Source organism: Typopeltis vanoorti, chromosome 16 (genome assembly GCF_054136105.1).
Source record: "Typopeltis vanoorti isolate ZY-2024b chromosome 16, IOZ_Tvanoo_1.0, whole genome shotgun sequence".
Taxonomy (NCBI): Eukaryota; Metazoa; Arthropoda; class Arachnida; order Uropygi; family Thelyphonidae; genus Typopeltis; species Typopeltis vanoorti.
Window position 1 is genome coordinate 49785117 of NC_143564.1, and position 20407 is coordinate 49805523.

Below are 20407 nucleotides of genomic sequence, written 5' to 3' on the forward strand. Positions count from 1 at the left end.
GTATTGTTGATGATAGCTGATGAGCTCCAGCCAAGGAGAATAGAAGTTGAATTGCAGGATAGAGAAAAGAGCACATTTGAGGCCATTTGGTGTGAGATTGTGGCTAGCAGAACTAAATATACAATTGGGTGCTGCTATAGACCAGGTGATGGAAAAGATGGTGGTGACAGTATGCACAAGCAAATAGAAGAAATGGGTGGAAGGAGGGTGATTACTATGGGAGATTTCAACTATGGTCGCATTGATTGGAGTGAGGAGAGGACACACGGGACGAAGGAACTAGATTTTATGCGGTTATTAAGGGATAACTATCTGCGACAGCATGTAATGGAAAATACTAGGGGTCAGAGAGTGCTTGACCTAGTAATTACATCTGAGGATTTGGCTGTAACAAATATGACCACATTGCCACCAATCGGTGAGAGTGATCATAGGGTCTTAACTTGGGAGGTGGCTAAAGGTGTAGAATTTTCAATTAAGACAGGGTACATGTGGAATTATCGGGCGGGAAAGTATGACAAGCTTAGGAGTTTGATTGGTTCAGTGCCGTGGCATGTACAACTGCAAGGACTAGAAGTTGATAGTGCATGGGAGGTAGTTAAGAAGTGCTTGCATGAAGCAATGGCTGACTGTATACCTAGAGTCCGAATAATAAATCAAGTAGGGGTTAAATGGATGAATAACACCATTAAGCTTGAGTTGCAAAAAAAGAAACAACTATGGAGGGAATTTAAGGAGAAGGGTGACCGGCAGGCACATGAACGGTATAAAGCGCAGGCCAGAAGGGTGACGAGTGTCGTAAGAAAAGCAAAAAAGGATTACGAAAGAACATTGGCCATGAAGGCTAAAGAGAATCCTAAACAGTTTTTTAGATATGTAGCAAGTAAAAGGAAAAATGTACATGGCAGATTGATTTTAAAGAATGCCGATGGTAGGGAGGTAACTGAATCAGTTGAGATAGTTGAGTTACTGAGTGAGCACTTTGCAAAAGTATATCATCCAGGTGGTGACATTGCAGAAACGAATAAACCAGTAGATTATACGGGAATTGTGGTTAATGAAGTGGAGGTGAGTAGTCTATTGCATAACTTCAATGTCAATACATCTGTGGGATTGGATGGTATACTAGCTCGTGTTGTACGAGAAGCAGCTAAAGAACTGTCAGTACCCTTGACCATTTTGTTTAATTTGAGTCTCAGGTCTGGGTTAGTCCCGAGCGGGTGGAAAGAGGGGAAAATAGTTCCACTGCATAAAGGTGGTTCCAAGACTGCTGTTGTAAATTACCGACCGATTAGCATATCAGGAATCATTGTCAAGGTCTTAGAGAAAATAGTCAAGAGGAAAATACAAGATTGGATAGAAGAAAATGGGATACTGTATCGGGGACAGCATGGTTTTGTGAAGGGTAGGTCATACCTCAGTAACTTGCTCACGTATTATAACACAGTGACGGCTGAACTGGATAAGGGTAATGCGTTTACGGTGATTCTACTGGACCTTGCCAAGGCCTTTGACAGGATTCCACATGGAATTCTAATCAGTAAATTGCAGCATATGGGAATGGACATAGGGTTGGTGAGATGGATAGGAGGGTGGTTGACGGAGAGATATCAGAGAGTGGTTTACTCGGGAGTAGAGTCCACAAGACGGCCTGTGACTAGTGGTGTACCACAAGGATCTGTTCTTGGACCACTGCTGTTTAATTTGTTCATAAATGATATAGGAAATGATCTGAGAGGAACAGTTCATTTGTTTGCGGATGATGCGAAGTTGGGTAGGGCAATAGTGAATGCAGATGACGTCAAAATTTTGCAGGATGATTTGGATAGATTGGAGGTCTGGGCTAAGGAGAATGGATGTCAGTTTAATGTGGCAAAATGTAAGGTTATGCATTTTGGGGTAAAAAGATTGGAGGCAGTTTACTGCATTGGTGGAACCCTGCTCCAGGAAATTGATGAGGCACGAGATTTAGGAGTGTTGGTAGATAAGGAATTGAAATTTAGATGACACATTGCAAAAGTGACCAAAACAGCTCATCAAATCACTTGGTTGCTGAAGAATACGTTGACAAGTAGAGACAAGCAGGTTATTGTACCTCTCTATCGAGCCTTAATAAGACCCCATCTAGACTACTGTGCTCAGATTTGGTCACCTAGGTTTCTTCTTGATGGGGAGGAGGTGGAGAGGATCCAGAGGCGAGTGACCAAGATGATAGCAGGTCTGTGGAATGAACCGTATGAGAACAGGTTGAGGATTTGTGGGTTGCAAAAATTGGTTGATAGGCGGAGGAGGGGAGATATGATTGAGACATTCAAATTACTGAAGGGTTTCTATAAAATTAATTCAGAAGATATTTTTGAGAACAGGGCTGGTTGTGGGAGGACTAGGGGACATCCATGGAAACTGGGCAAAAGTGTGGTTAGTAAAGGTGTTAGAGCTGGGTTCTTTACTTTTAGAGTAGTGAATGAGTGGAATGCGCTCCCTGAGTCTGTAGTGGATGCTGTGACAGTGAATGAGTTTAAGGCGAGGTATGATAGATACTGTATGAATGTCAAATAGTTGTGATGAATATGATTTGGGGCCTCCCTCGATGAGTCTAATGACTCCCTGGAGTTGCCCGTAATAATAGTAATAATAATAGTAATTAGTATTATTATTTTGTCCATGACATGAAGGTTATGTATCCCTCTTTCTTCATAAATGATAATAACACTCTCTACAATGTGTCCGATACAAAAGCAAATAATCGAATAAGAATGTTATTATGTTAATAATAACATATGAACTGCATAGCTCAGCGGAAGTGGTATTTGCATCCTCTGTGCTAAGCTGCCTGAAGTTAGACTTAAATTGAAGTTTAGTTGCTGACTGGAAGAGCTTTTTCTAATCCTTTCTTCAACTGGTTCCCGAGTTAGTCAATCTCTGCCCTGGGAAAATCACATTTTTCATCCTGTAAACTCAAGAAAATTGACCATAGAACCCACATTATTTCAGACAATAAAATATCCTGTTAGGGTTATGCACCAAGAGATAGCAGCACTTGTTTGCTCATCTCTTCATTGGTTCCACTTATAATCAGTGATCTAAATTAGTGAATAATAAAAAAAGCATTATCTCATTATTTTTGTATTATTATAATATAGTAACATTTGTGCTTATTTATTTTATGCTGAGGTCTAAAACCTAAGGATGAACACTATTCTGAAGATTACAACACTACAAATTCAGACAAATTAGCTTGTGGCAATTTATACAACTGACGATTTCAAGTAGAAATCAGGTACACATTCACAATTTCAAATCGTGTGCTAAGGGTGACATGGTAGCACTCAACAAGGATAAAAGGAATAAGGCTACACTAAGCGAATTGTGTTTGAAGGAAGCTCTTTTCAATGAGGAAAGTTGCCAGCTTGTAACTCAAAGACATAATCTAGATGATTTCATGCAGGAAAAAATTATTGGAAAGCTTGAAAATGACTGCAGAGACACTAATACTGCCAGAAAGTTTGCAATCAAACAACATGTTCATCCCACAGATGTTCAGTAGGGTTGAGTTCAGGTTTCTGTTGATGGCAGTAAAGTGTGGTGATGTTCATGTCGACAAACCACGTAGTTATGGTAGCAGCCTTATGACACAGTCCTTTGTGTTGCTGAAAGAGACATTCTTCACTTCTATTGAAACGCCCCAAACTATAAAGCATTCAGATACCTCACAAAATTCAGTGATTCAGAAAATCACTAAGACATCTTCAAATTGCCTTAATATTTTCAAGTGGCTTTTGATAATACAAAATTGTATAAAATAAAATAAATCTTCTAATGCCTTTTAATCTCAATGTTGATTTTTTGATATCAGTAGACAGCCATTCCACTCTTAGCCTTTAGTAGTTGTTGACTTTATGGATACCGATGGTTTCAAGACATCAGGGATTAGATTACAGCAGACAACTACCAAGATCATGTGTTTCTAAACCCAAATGGAGGAATAAAGTTGCCAACTTGTAACTCAAAGACATCATCTAGATGATTTCATGCAGGAAAAAATTATTGGAAAACTTGAAATGGCTGCAGAAACACTAATACTGCCAGAGCATTTGGAATCAAACAATGTATTCATCCCACAGACGAACTAGGAAGTTCATCTGCCGATGATTCTATCGAGTTAGCAGGACAAAAAACCAAATTTCAGGGAGGAACATCTCTACTTGCCTGCATCAAATTTTGAAATTTTAAAAACATAGAAAAAAACATTTCTTTATCTGGTGACTAGAATCGAATCAATAACAAGACCTCACTGACAGCATATTATTCATATCCTTCTTCAGAAAGTCTGTTATCTGAATTGTTCATTCCTACTTCTACAGCAATTTCTTTCACTTAATTTTCTGTAATATGTGCTGAATAAAATTGGAAATCATTGCTTGTTGATGTTTTGGGAAATGATAGCTTCTCGCATCACTGGCATCAGACAATGAGATGTTTGCTTTTTTGGTGGGACTAGGTTCCCATAATCTTATGTACTAAGGCCCATTCACAGATCTTCCTCACATCCACTGGTCCTTCTCTTTGTACCTGGCTGTTGTTTTCCAACAGCAGATGCAATTCAAATATTCCTATTCTGATCTAATGCTTCCTGATGGTTAGTACCTTAAAAATTTGGTGTAGATTTCCACACAAGGTACTGATTTTCTCCTATACAATCACTAACACTGTATAAATCTGAAATCTGCCCAAACATGGCATGCTGCTCGTTCATTTGGAACAGTGCACTGAAAGCCTCACTAGTTGCTTGATGTTATTCAGAAAATGGCACTCAGATTAATTGATATCCCTCTCTCTCTCTCTCCCACACAGAATCTCTCTCTCCATTCTCTCACAGATGTTTACTTTCCACCCTATGCTTCTTCTACCAGTGTTTTCAAGGTCAGTGCTCTTTGAACAGGACGATATCATTCCTCCACTTTCTTCAAAAACTGTAAGAACGGATTGGTGGTTGGTCAACATCCAATTACCATCCACCCTGAATATTATTGCATCAGCATCATTTTCTTTTCTACTCTTCTCATTCTATATACCTCGTATTATAAAATCCATATGATGCTTAAAATGTGAATAACGTTCTCGATTATTAATTTTTTCATTATACTTTTTTCGGGTATCCTAAGGAACATTTGGGAAATTAATCATGGAAAAAGTTCACAACCCAAGAATGAACCAAAATTGTGCAGTTTTATTTATTTTTTTTGTGAATATTTGTTGTGAAGATCTATAATTAATTGGTCATCATATTCTCCAGATCTGATGCTTCCCGACTTCCTGTAGGGTTACCTGAAATAAAATGTCTATGTGATCAAGCCTTAGATAATTCAAGAGGTGAAGGAATACACTTGTGCATAAATTTAGGTGTTCAGCCAGAACACCTAAATTTTAACTCATGACAAAAACTCAGGTTTCTCTTCCCTCAGAAGAGGCATACCTGCCCTGTGAACACACACAGATTACAGTCAGGAATACATTAGACCTAGCTATAGGCCTGATTCGTCAGCTTTGCTGGTCCTGGGCCTTGATAAAATTAGGGGGAATTGAGATGTGTTGTACTACCTACCTGTAAAAGGGGCTCACAGTCGTATCATCATATGAAATAAATAGTAAACTTCATATCACTAATGATTAACATGATGTTTAGATGAGTTTTCTAGAGCCTATTTGTGAGTCCTTTCTAGCTAAGTCTCTCTCTCTCTCTCTCTCTCTCTTGCTGATGTGGCATCAACCAAGCTTTCATTAATAACCGGTTAAAAACAACATATTAGAATGATAATTTTACTTTTAAGAAAAAAAAGTTGCAATCCCTACTTAATTTTTTAGTGACTTTTGTTTTTACCATAGGAGATTCCAATGTTAAATTTAACAGTGCATTGCTACTCTCAGTTAGTCAAACTTAAGAAAGTAAAGATTAAAAATCAAAGCCTTTTCTACCACTCATACTCCAGTATATAACTTTTTTATATAATTGCACATTGAATTTTCATGTTGTTGACATGCATGTTAACAGCATCAAAATTTCAGCCTTTAGAATCTCTCTCTCTCTCTCTCTCTCTCACACACACACACACACACACACACACACACACACACACACACACACACACACACACACACACACACACACACACACACACACACAATAATAATAACCTTCACACAATTTTCATTCTGGGTTCAAATAAATGATCACATTACAATTTAGAGACATTGCAACAATCAATTTTCAGAATTTTCCAATGTTAGATAGCAGTTTGACTTTCAGATAATCTAATTCAAACTGCCTATCTAACATTGGCAGATTAAATATTTCAGATTATTTGGACATTTCTTTGCTCTTTCCTTATTTTGCAGACTTCACCTTCATAGAATTATTATTATTATTATATAAAAAAAAATTATTAGATGAGGGCGCTGTGTAGGCAGCGCATGGTGATATTACTGCTCCAGTTTTTCATAGTTTTAAAGTGGTTCCAACTCCTGTTTTAAGTTGAAAGTGCTCCCAAGTAACCCTACTTATCATGCCGAAGACAGTGATATAAAATTCAACGAGATCGGCTAAGAAGAAACTAAATTTTGAAGTGTTGAAAAGGGAACAGAGAGGACTGTGGTCAACAACGAGCGAAGAACAAAGGACGTCGCCATCTTTATAATCACGCCATACTGCCTAAAGGAAGAAAGGCGAGTCATGAAGTGTATCAAATGCCTGGAGGATTTATCGTCCAACGGAAATAATATAACTTGTACGAAATGCAGTAGGATTCTACACTTAAAATGTGCCGGCTTTTAAGAAACAACCGGGCAACATAAATATGAATCCAATGTAACACGCGAGGAATGGAAGTGCGTACTCTGTAGGAAGAACAAAGAAACGCACCTAAAGCAGCCACCTACGACGCAGCCGATTATACCGGAGGCAAAATCAGACAACGAACTGAACAGACAAAAAAATGCAGGTGAGTCCTATAATTTCAACTCTTTAAATAAACTAATAGGAAACGGTCTAGAGACCATAAAAGCCAGCTTAGTAGACCTTGTGCAAGAACTCTTTAACAAACAGAACGAACAAATAACAAAAAAACTAGCGAATATGAAGATTTGGTAAAACATAATAATTTAGCAGTTATAGAAGTGTTGCAAACAGTAAAAGACATTAAAATGAGAATTAACACACTAAATGACAGGCAACACAATTTGATGAAAGAGACATCCGAACTCTGACAAAAACTTCATTCTCTAAAACTACAATATGAACATTTAAATCAGCAACAACATAAAAAAGATCTTGTCATAAACGGTCTTCCTGAAACTGCACCTACAGAAAACCTCAGAGACGTGGTTTTAAAATTAGGCCATGTAATTGATATCCCCCTACAGCTTAACGACATTCAGACTGTAAATCGGATTCCTAGGAAGAGCAAAAACCAAGGCATGCCACAACCTGCACCAGTCATAATTCATCTTAAGAGCAAGTCCACAAGAGACAATCTCATAAAAGCCAGCAGACAGAAAAAACCAGTTGCCAAGGCCTTGAACGCACAGCAAGACAATACACCAATCTTCCTATCCGAATATTTAACACCATTCAACCAGAATCTGTTGTACCAAACAAGAAAAGCAAAAATGGAAAAAAATTACCAATTTTCGTGGACCAGAGATGCCAAGATATTCATAAGGAAGTCACAAACTTCAAAGCCAATACAAATTAAAATTACACAAGACAGAGAAAGGCTGCCACTGTGAAGATAAAGGCCTCCTAAATAGTTCAAAAAGAAGCCCACAATAAAAAAGAATGTGAACCATCAAGACAGATGCAATAACACAGGATATATCGGCAATTTCACTTTGATCAGACCTTTCAGATCATTCATTTGACCTCCCAAAGATCTGCCTACTTCCAACACAGCAACCAAATCAATAACAAATATATATATATATATATTACAACCACTGTCATCCTCAGATAAGCTAATTACAAAGCTTCGAGGGTGCAGTTGAGACATTAAGCAAGTAAAAGGAAAAATGTACATGGCAGAATGATTTTAAAGAAAGCCGATGGTAGGGAGGTAACTGAATCAGTTGAGATAGTTGAGTTACTGAGTGAGCACTTTGCAAGAATATATCATCCAGGTGGTGACATTGCAGAAACGAATAAACCAGTAGATTATACGGGAATTGTGGTGAATGAAGTGGAGGTGAGTAGTCTATTGCATAACCTCAATGTCAATACATCTGTGGGATTGGATGGTATACCAGCTCGTGTTGTACGAGAAGCAGCTAAAGAATTGTCAGTACCCTTGACCATTTTGTTTAATTTGAGTCTCGGGTCTGGGTTAGTCCCGAACGGGTGGAAAGAGGGGAAAATAGTTCCACTGCATAAAGGTGGTTCCAAGACTGCTGTTGTAAATTACCGACCGATTAGCATATCAGGAATCATTGTCAAGGTCTTAGAGAAATTAGTCAAGAAAAGAATACAGGATTGGATAGATGAAAATGGGATATTGTATGGGGGCCAACATGGTTTTGTGAAGGGTAGATCATGCCTCAGTAACTTGCTCACGTTTTATAACACAGTGACGGCTGAACTGGATAGGGGTAATGGGTTTACAGTGATACTACTGAACCTTGCCAAGGCCTTTGATAGGATACCACATGGAACCCCAATCAGTAAACTGGAGCAGATGGGGATAGATATAGGGTTGGTGAGATGGATAGGAGGATGGTTGAAGGAGAGAATCCAGGGAGTGGTTTATTCAGGAGTGGAGCCTAAAAGACTTCTTGTGACTAGTGGAGTGCCGCAGGGCTCTGTTCTTGGACCACTGCTTTTCAATTTGTTCATCAATGATATTGGAAAGGATTTGAGAGGAAGTGTTCACTTGTTTGCTGATGATGCAAAGTTGGGTAGAGCAATTGTGAGTGCACAGGATGTCAAAATTTTACAGGATGATTTGGATAGTTTGGAGGACTGGGCTAGGAAAAATGGATGTCAATTTAATGTGGCAAAGTGTAAGGTTATGCACTTTGGGGTGAAAAGAATAGCAGCAGTATATCGCATTGGTGGAACCGTACTCCAGGAGATAGATGAGGCCAGGGATTTGGGAGTGTTGGTGGATAGGGAGTTGAAGTTTAGGGGGCACATTGCAAAAGTGACTAAAACAGCTCACCAAATCACTTGGCTTCTGAAAAATACTTTAACATGCAGAGACAAACAAGTTGTTCCTCTGTATCGAGCCTTGATAAGACTCCATCTGGACTTCTGTGCCCAGTTATGGGCACCAGGGTTTCTTCGTGATGGGGAGGAAGTGGAGAGGGTGCAGAGATGAGTGACCAAGATGATAGCAGGTCTGTGGAATGAACCTTATGAGAATAGGTTGAGGATTTGTGGGTTGCAGAAATTGGACGATAGGCAAAGGAGGGGTGATATGATTAAGACATTCAAATTACTGAAGGGTTTTTATAAGATTGATCCAGAAGATATTTTTGAAAATATGACTGGTGGTGGGAGGACTAGGGGCGATGCATGGAAACTGGGCAAGAGCGTGGTTGACAAGGGTGTTAGAGCTAGGTTTTTTTACTTGGAGAGTGGTGAATGAGTGGAATAAACTTCCAGAGTCAGTTGTGGGTGCTACGACCGTGAATGAGTTCAAGGCAAGGTATGATAGATACTGTGTGAATGTTGAATAGTTGTTCTTGACATGATGTTAGGGCCTCCCTCGATGAGTTTGTCGACTCCTTGGAGTTTCCCGGAACAATAATAATAATAATAATAAAAAATTACATTCCAGTAGTAGTATTTATCTAACATTATTCACTTAACATTCTGTAATGAATTCTAGTAGTAAACAGAAAATGTGATAGTAATACTTCAGTTATATATTTAAGTTTAAAATTATATATTTAATTTACATATTTAAATTAAAAAAAGTATTATTATGTAAACTGCAACATAAGTAATATTGTTTAACTTGTGAGTTATTAAGTGTAAAGTATTACTATGATTATTATTAATGGTAATAATACACACCTTTTACTCTTGTGTCAATGAGAAATTCTGCAAATCATTATGATATTACAAGTAATTATAATTCTTACTAAACCATTTTGCAAGAAAAAGTTGCATTGTATATATTAGTATATATACAATGCAACTTTATAATATTAGTATATTATAAAGTTGCAACCTAAATATTAGTGTATTCATGTAATTATTTGAGAGATAATAAACTATTATTATTAAAAAAAAAAAAATTATTCAGGCCTCCATGGAGTTAAGAATGCTCCTCATAATTTGGAAACTACTGAGTTATGTATAAGTATTGCTCTAAATCATGCATGTAACATTCATTACAGAAAGATTTCTTTATTAGTTTATGTACAAATAAAATCCATATGATGCTTTTCTTATTTGCAGTGTGTCAACAAGAGATGTAAAGACATCTTACTACACTAATGTAGGAGGTGAACTTCCAGTTCTGTTGCATCCAGGTCAGTAATTGCATTCTTAATTTGTAAGTGATTCAATATTTACCTTTACCAAGACATTTGTCAATAGAAAGGAGAAGAGAGAATATTTAATGAACTTACAAATCTAAATAAACCCACTCACACTGAAATTTAATAATCTTACAATAACTATTTATTATTATTATTATTATTCCTGACACCTCCAAGGAGTCGAAAGACTCATCGCTGGAGGACACCTTTATATAATATAATTCTCTGCAGAGAATTATAAAAAGTAATGTATCCTTCAAGAATATTTCACATTTCACTACTTAACTCATGAACAGGCATAAGGCTTCATTTAGCATCAAAGCATTAAAAGAAAGGATAATAAATATTGATGTTTTATAACTAGAACTAAACAGTGCTTGCCTTTAAAAGTTTAGAAAGTGACTGACAGCTGACAAGAGCACAACTGTTATTATTATTATTATTAACATTTGACCTCCATGGAGTCAGAGACTCATCGTGGGAGGTACTCACTATTGCATACAATAGTGAGTACCTCCACATCTTAAACTGATTCAATATGTCCACATCCACAACACACTCAGACAATACATTCCACTCGCCAGCCACCCTCCATGCAAAGAATCTGCTTCTCATTCCTTATACAGTTTCTAAGCTCACACCCTCCTTATACAGTTTCCAGCAATGGCCTCTTGTTCTATTCCCCTCTCCCATTCTATAAAAAATCTCTTCCATGTCTACCTGATAACAAACCCTGACCAGTTTATATATCTCAATGATATCCCCCCTCTTTCTCCTATTCATGAGGCTCTGTAACTTACGTTCTCTCAATCTGTCCTCGTACTCCACATTCCAAAGACTACCTTTGTGAATCTTCTCTGTACTCTTTCCAACATATCCTCATCACCATGAAAACCCGGCGACAAATCTGTGCACAGTAATCCATATGCGGCCTGATCAAGGCCTTATACAATGGAATCATAACCTCTCTATTTCTGCATGTCAGGGTTCTCCACATCATTGCCATTATTCGATGTAATGTCTTCACAACTTGTGCAATGTGGCCCCTGAATTTCAGGTCCTTGTCCACCATCACTTCTAGATCTCTCTTCTCCTCTACTTCTGTTAAAGTTTCCCCACCAAGTGTATACTTAGCACTAAGCAGGATAAAAATGGATATCACATTGAAAAGTAAGAAAAGTTATGTAAGAAAGTTTTAAAAATAATTCAAGTTGAGCAGCCTTTACAAGTAAATTGTAGACTTTACTATACAAACACTGTTGAAGAAAAAATGAAACAAAATGAAAACAAGAACCAAACCTTAGAGTCTCAGTGGCAAACTCTGAAAAGACATTGATCGATTCAGCTAGGGAGGTATGTGGTGAAGTTGTGTGCAAAGATAGAAAAATAAGAACACCATGGTGGACACAAGAAGTGAAAGAAGGAGTTCTGGAAAAGAAGAAATCATACCAAAAGTTCCTAGCACATAAGTTGGCAGATGTCCTAAAAGAATACAGAGATCAATGTAAGAGAGCTAAGCTGTGTGCAAAAGTAACTAAACAAAAGTCATGGGAAGACTTTGGTAAGAATATAGAAAATAAATAATATCAGGAAAGTGGCAAAATGTTCTGGAGGCTATTGAAGAAGATTACAAATGGAGGAAAGTTTACAGTTAAAGGAATCAAAGATAATAAAGGTGACACGAAAACTAAAGATAAGGATATCCTGGATGTCTGGAGTAATTATTTTGAAAGACTGTTAAAAGAACCGAGCAATGACAGAGCCATACTAGAATATTATCAAGAGGAGTACATATCAATACTTGAGTTAGAAAAAGCTGTCAAAAACTTGAAATGTAGAAAGGCAGCTGGAGTAGATGATATTCAGCCAGAAATGTTTAAGTATGGAGGTATAAAAGTTTTGTAGTGGCTACACTGCAAGGTCAAATTTCCTATGATTGGTGTAGAACTTTCATAGTACCCATCTATAAAAAAGGAAATAAAACTGAATATACTGGAAAAGAGGTTGACAAATATTGTGGAACAGAAACTTGGAGAACAAGCTGTGTTAGGGCCAAATAGAGGTTGTCAAGATCAGATTTTCACTTAAAAACAAATAGTTGAGAAATCGTGGGAATATTATTATTATTATCTCAAGACCCCATGGAGTCAAAGACTCATCTCAGAGGTCTTTTTGTCATATACACAGTCATCATACTGTACCTTAAACACACTCAAATTCTCTGCAGACACCACTCTCAAGCAAGGCATTCCAATCATTCACAACTCTGCATGCAAAAAACCTGCTTACCAATCCCCTGCTCACACCCTCTTTATACAGCTTCCAGTGATAACCTCTGTTCTCCCCTGACCTCCCAGTGTTTTCTGTAAAACCTCTCCAAAATTGATCCTATAACAACCCCTTACTAGCTTGTAGGTCTTTATCATATCACTCCTCTTCCTCCTATCCACTAGACTCTCTAAATTGCATCTTCTCAACTGTTCCTCATATTCGACATTCTAGGGATCAGTCACCTCTGAACACTTTACAACATCTGTCCTTTTGAAAACCAGATGACGAAACCTGTGCACAGTAGTCATGTGTGGCCTAATCAAAGCCTTATACAATGAAACAAGAATTTCCTTACTTCTACAAGTCGGTGTCCTCCTCATCATTCCCAGAATTCTTTCTGTTGTCCTCACAATTTTGGCAACGTGTCCCCTAAATTTCAGATCCTTATCTACTATCACCCCAATATCTCTTATTTCCTCCACCTCCAACAACATATCCCCACCAGGCATAAATTCTACATCCCATCTTTGTTTCCCAAATTTAAAAACTTACAGATGGTGTTTAAACCAGCTTTAAGTTATGGATCTGAGAGTTGGATTAGAAATAAAGCACTTGATCAAAGACTAGAGACCACTGATATGAGTTCTGAGAAAGATTAGGGGAATGAACTGATGGTATCAATGGCAGAATCATGTTAGAAATGAAGATATTAGAAAGAAACTTTACATTATTAGCATTCAAGAATGTGTCAGCAGAGCTAATGTAAGGTGGTATGGCTGCTTAAATAGAATGGGTGAAGAAAAACGTTAGCAAAACAGGTGTTTGATGCCAAGATGGCAAGAAAGAGACCAGGAGGAAGACCAAGGTCTAGGTGGATGATTGATTCTATCAGAAGTGCCTTAGAAGCACAAAATATTAGGTATGACAGTATTGTAGTGCTCACAAGTAACAGATTGATTTGGAGGAAAATTGTTGATAGGAAATTAATAATAATTGTAAACTTAATCATGAAGTGGTGTTATGGTAACCTGAACACCCTTTGAGGGTACAAATCAGGAAAGTGATGATGATAATGATATAAGAAAATGCATTTATTCACTTAAAGGCTAAATATAAAGAGTTTAAGTATTTTGGGTTTCCACATTTCGTTTGTTAATATGGATTATAGATATTGGTAGCTAGTGAAGAGAATCTGCTATAGAACCGGTAGTGAAAATTCCTGTAAATAATATTTCGTTGGATAATTAATATGCAGGCTAAATGGCAGTCTGGTAAACTGAAAACCCCCTCATTGGAACTGCTTTCTTTCTTACAAGTCTGGGGAGAATTATGAATGCCACATCTGATGAAAGATGGCCATAAAATTATTTGTATAACATGCCAACAGCAGAAACTAAATGTTTGTGTGAGAGACAGTGGAGTGGAGTAATAACCAGATTCATGCATAAGATATATGTTATGGCACAAGAATCTCTGAAAATCTATTAAACCTAAAGTTTACACAGTAGAGAAGGCTCTTGAAAGTTAGACCTTAGGGCACAGCAACCCAAGGGAATGACTTAGGTGCAATTTATTAAGGATTCTTGTCTCCGATAACTCAAGTCAACAAAATCACTAGACCTACTGTCATATGATGATCATTGCCAGAGGGGATATCAATCATTTGACACTGCATTATAGAAATTAAAGAAATGATTCAGATAAGAAAATAATATGAAGCTTCCAAGAAATATATGTCTAAATGACCAAAACATATGTGACAAAAAAACATACAACAGTGATACCAATATAACCAATTTTGGTAATTTTTAACAAAATAGATAAAAAATAAACAAAATATAATAATAATAACCAGGACTGTTGCTGCCACTAAATTTACAAACAAAAATCAGTGATAGATACAATTTTGCAGATTTTTGCCACCCTCCAAACTTGCTGTTCCTAGGCATTGCCTTAGTTGCTTAGTGGATTACCATGGCCTCAATAATAGAAATAAACTAATCATATGGGTGCAGTATCGTGCTTATACCACACCCACCTTATAAAATAAAGAAATTATTAATGCATCAAACACTAGAAGATACTTGTTTTGTGTTGAAACAACTAAAGATAAAAAAGAAAATGTCCCAGTAAGGAAATGTCAACAATACATCAACAATAATTTCAAGGAATGGTATGATAGACTTTGTGTTTCCTAGGAAGGACCTCCCGTAATGAGTCTTTTGACTCCATGGAGGCCTGAATAATAATAATAATAATAACAACCTCAACAGAAATATTAAGAAAACAAAGAAGATAAAAACAACATAGACAACTTTCAGTTCAGTCACAGTAACAATAATGACAAGTGTAAAAAAATACAAGAATTTACAAAATGCAACGTAACAATCCTGTGTTACACAGATTTTATCAAAAAGGATAATTACGGTGATAATTTGCCAAATTTATCTATTTGGTGAATTATTATTGCACATAAGATAATTTATTACGAGAAGTTACAGCAGAGAATAAAATTCCAAACATGAAATAAGAATAACAGATACAAAACACTAAACATATAAAAATTATACAAAAACATAACTACAAATGCTATTACCAAGAACCAAAAATAAACTACTAAACACCTCTAATGCAGCTCATTAATAAAAAGTAAAATATAATTTCATGGACATCGAGAAGGCAATACAGTAAGACCCCAGTTAATGATCTTCATATGTTCATAGAATTTAGAGGACTAAATAAAACAACATAAAACAGGGTATTATTTGTGCAAACACAAATAGAACATGAATATTGAACTTTTATTCAGTATATCTCAGATATCCTGTATAACCCTGGATGTTTCACCTTTTGAGAAACTAGTAAGCTCTGCTTATGTTTTCAAAATTTGTGGCTCCAGCCAAACGGGCACCTGCATAAGCACTTATTGAACTCCAAAAGATCCTTTGGTTTTTCCCATTGTGATCAACTATATTGATGATTATTGATAAGCAGCAAATCTTAAATAGCTGCATAGAATATGTGGTGATGCACATGACCGAGTATTTTGCATATATACTTATATGCAAAATACTAAGTGACATTTATCATATACACTGCCTAAGTGACATTTAACTCACCTTTGATTTTCAATCGAAGGTGAGTTAGCTTATCTCATACGGAGGTAGCAGGGTTTTTCTCCCGGAAACTCGGGTTTTCATCCCACATACAGACAAATCGGCCCTTCAGAACACACGCAGTTTACAGACATAGAATACCAGTTGTGGTGGTGGAGGTGGGTGGTAGATGGCGTTGATGGAGATGATTTGTAGTAGAGGTTTGATGTAGTGGTTGAGACAGTTGTAGGTGTGTCCTCCCGCGATGAGTCTTCAGACTCCTTGAAGGTATCAGCAATAATAATAATAATTACCTACATCTGCATAAAAGTTTCTAATTCAGTTATGATATGTGTATATAGAAGTTATTTTTTCGCCTAAATAGTGGGAAAAGCGAAGGTGAGCAGACATTTAAACAAATGTTCAGATAAGTATACAGAAGAGGGTGTTACTTCCTGTGTTGAAGAGGGAGTGATTACTATTGTTGAGCAGATGCTCTATGACTCTTCCTTATCAGTATGCACACTACCCCGCAGAGTATCCTCTGAGAGATATCTTTAGCAGGAGGTAAGTAGATGCAGCATACTATTATAACAGATCTGACTATGAATTGGATGCAAACTGCCTCTACATTAGTATTTAATTGGAACCTGCTGGAAGGAGGTAGGATTGCTCACAAGGATGATAACTCATCTGTGAACAGGTCCATTCCTATCCTGTCCTTATGAATAACAGCTACATTTCATAATAATGGATTGTCAATGGGCTTCAGCTGTTTCCTACAGGCAAAAGCACGTTGCTTATACTTATGCAAGAGAGAGAGAGCCTTGATGTTTTCAATGTTTTGACAGAATTCAAGACAATTCTCTTGTAGAAATGTTATTTTTGATGTAGTCATTTGGCTTCTGATGTTGTAGGTCTTGTTTACATTGGCCATGGATTTTTTCTTTCTAGAGAATTGTGGATGCCCAGTGTTAATGATTTCTTCTTCTTCAGGAAAAACATTCAAGATTTTTCAAATTGAAGTCAGTTAATATACCTGTTTATATTAATTTAATATACCTAGGTATATTAATTGTTTTATCTTCTTGTAGGAGAAATGCAATGACCATCTTATTATTGATGGATATTTATTTTTTTTTACTAGTAAAAAAAAACAAACAATAATGGATATACTTTAGAGACAGCAAACATATCTTACTGTTCAGATATGTTGTAGTTGTGAGAAAGTGGGGTGGACATATGCAGTTAAAGTTCCTATTGACACTTTATTTACAGTTGCCTTCTCAGTGTAAAAGAGGATTTATCACTATATGTCAAGGGTGTTCAACCCGTCGATCGCGAGAGCGATTTTTGGTCGATCTCTTGTGTATTCCTCCTTACAAATTTAATTAAAATTGAAAACATAATATTTTATTTATCATTATTTTGTAATATTTTTAATTTGCTTTAAGTGTATTGCTATTGTTTATTTATTTTTCATTAAAATTGTCAAATCAGTAATTTTCTTATAAGTCCAGGTAAATGAATTAATTTGGATCAGTGGAAGTCAAACAGCGAGCCGAGTAAATACAATTTTAAGCAAAGTGTAAAAACTCGATTGTAGCTTAAATATTAAATATTCCAAAGCACATTACATCGATTTTTTACTTAGGTTAGGTCCCATATGAATATTGTAAAAAAAATAAACTTTGTCTCGGTATAGTTTGTATTAGATGTTTTTGTAAATAACTCTTTTGAAGCTAACTGTATACACTGCTTTAATAAAAATACATTGGAGTGTTAAAAACAAAGGCAATGTTTTTGTTGCCGAAGCTGTACATGGCAGCATTAGAAAGATTGTTATTGAAACTTGTATGAGAAAGGCTTGCAGGCTCTAAGTGTAAACATCTCCGAAGTCAGTCAGAAAGAGTTCAAACAACCTTCCGATGGCCAGCAACTTACAATCAAAAGAAAGCGGAGGAGAACAAAAGGCATGCCGAACTTGAAACTTAAGATGAAAGACTCATACCAATTCTTTAGGGGTTGCCAAACCTCATGCGAGATCTCAGAGGAGGCCTAATAAAAAGGGACTGGAGCAAGCAGAAGGGGTCCCGATTCCAGAATTGCTGTCAGAGAGGAGGCCGCCCAGTCCAGAGTCACCGTCAGAGAGACTGCCCGGATCCACATTGCTTGAGAGAGGAGTTTCCCGCTTCCAGAAAGGAGCTTCTCGGTTCGAGACGTCGCTAGAAAGAGACTACTTCTAGGCTGCAAGATTTCATGTTTCAAGATTTCAAATTCCAAAAGGATGAGTTCCAATTGCCGGAGAAAAGTTTCCAGGCCAGGTTAATGTCAGACATTCACCAGTGTGTTGCGTTTTCATTACAATTTGATGAATCAAACTACTTCACTGATATTTCTCAGTTAACGGTATTTATTCGCATGGTATTTCAAGATCATTCAAGTAAAGAAGAACTTTTGAAACTTATACCATTATTGGGAAGGACTAGGAGAAAAGACATTTTTTTGGCATTTGATGAATTTGTGAAACAACACAAACTTCTGCTTTTTAAACTTGTGTCTATTGCTACTGATAGTGTTCCTGCAATGATAGGTAATAAATCAGACTTCATTTCATTATGTAAAAATGACAAATATCCAGATTTTTTAACGTACCTCTGTATTATTCACCAACAAGTACTGTGTAGTAAAAGATTAAACACAAAAGATGTTTTTGGATATTACATTTAAAATTATAAATTCTGTTCGAGGAAAAGCCCTGCAATGGCGGTTATTTAAATTACAGGCAGATGATGATAGGGAACTTCTGCTGTACAGTAATGTTTGCTGGCTCAGCAGACATTATTGTACAACAATTTTTTGAAAGATTTCTTGTATTAATTAATGATATAAAAAATTTCTTGATGAAAAAGGAGATATTTATCCACAATTCGGTGATAAAAGATGGTTGTTACACTTATCATTTTTAGTAGATTTCTGTACGAATTTAAGCAATTTAAATTTAGAGTTACAAGGTAGAGATAAAAATTTAATTGACATGTTACGTTCAATAAAAACTTTCCAACAATATTTACTGTTATTAAAGAAAAATATAAATGACCGCGAATTTATATATCTCCCATATTTATTAAACTTTTTTGAACAAAATCAAGAAATGCTTTGCTATGATTTAAAAGAATTTATTCGTGAAATAGAATTAGTTGAGGAAGAAATAAATTCAATATTTAAAGATTTTAATAAAACTAAAATGATTGTATCTTTTATCAATAATCCATTTCAAGAAAACTTGAACATCACAGAAATTTCAAATAAAATTAGTGGGCTGTTTGATATAAACCAAGCTCAAGTAGAACTTGAGATAATAAACATTCAGAATAGTTTACATTTAAAATCAATAAACAATGAAGTCATTTGGAAGTATGCACATGAAAAATTCTGTCTTGTTTTGGATCGACATACTTGTCGGAATTCACTTTTTCAAATATGACCATCATAAAAAATCAGTTAAGAAACCAAATTACAAATGATCATTTGGATGATTATCTGCGATTGGCCACTTCTTCATATCAACTTGACTCTGAAAATATTGCGAGGTCCAAACAATGCCAAATTTCACATTAACTTTTTTTTTTTAACCAACCAGCATTTCCTGTGAGTTTGTAATCAATCTGTTGTTTTTTCTAACTTTAGTTTTCCAAAATAGAGAAATAAATATTTTATTCCAATATATTTGTTGTTTTTTTTGTTGTATTAAAATTAAAAGTGATAAATAAATTTTTAAATACACAAATAAAGTTTTTAGTTGTTTATGTGCATAACCAGATATCAGGTTGGGGGAACATGATCTATATAAGAGCGTAGATCGCTGAATAACTTTTATAGAAAAGTAGCTCGCGTAGTAAAAAAAGTTGAACACCACTACTATATGCTGCTAATTTTTGGTATATAGCCTCTCTGCCTCCTGATAGGAATACTGAGCTTAATATTAATTTTTGTATTTCCTTCCACCTTTGCTTTGCAGTAGGCTGAATGATCTACCACAAAATTAGAACATTTTGGTTTTATGTACTTACTGCCTTTGCACTCATGATATTTACTGCCACATGAAGCACAGATGGCAGAGCTGCACAAGAAGTCTGGAAATGACTATACTTCTGACATACAAGGCAGTGTAACCAGATCAAGATGTAAAGCCTAACTGGGTGGTTGAACTAACTTTCACAGATGTTGGTAGTTTCAATGTGTTAAATGTAATGATCATGTTCCTGGTGTGAGAACCAGGTGCTGATTCCTATGTATATGGATTCTGCTCATTATTATCACCTTTATTCTTCAATTCAGAGCAGATCTCCTCATCGGGAACATCAAGGTTCCATTCTGATAATGCACCTCCAGAAAGGTTTTGTGGGAGATCCTGATTGGTATTCCCCCAGGTGATGTTGCACAAATTAGTTTTTCAGATTGTGTCTCTGGTGCTGCTTCAGTATGACTGTCAAATAACAGGA

The 20407-nt window shown here is 36.2% G+C and overlaps 1 protein-coding gene across 1 annotated transcript in view; it reads left to right on the forward strand.

Moving 5' to 3' along the window:
• Positions 1 to 20407, forward strand: part of LOC150098011 (transport and Golgi organization protein 2 homolog) — a 140046-nt gene that overhangs the window by 52227 nt on the left and 67412 nt on the right. Inside the window, exon 4 of the mRNA XM_090406655.1 lies at positions 10454 to 10527. Coding sequence (XP_090262781.1) covers positions 10454 to 10527 — 74 coding nt within the window. The remainder of the gene's footprint in view (positions 1 to 10453; positions 10528 to 20407) is intronic.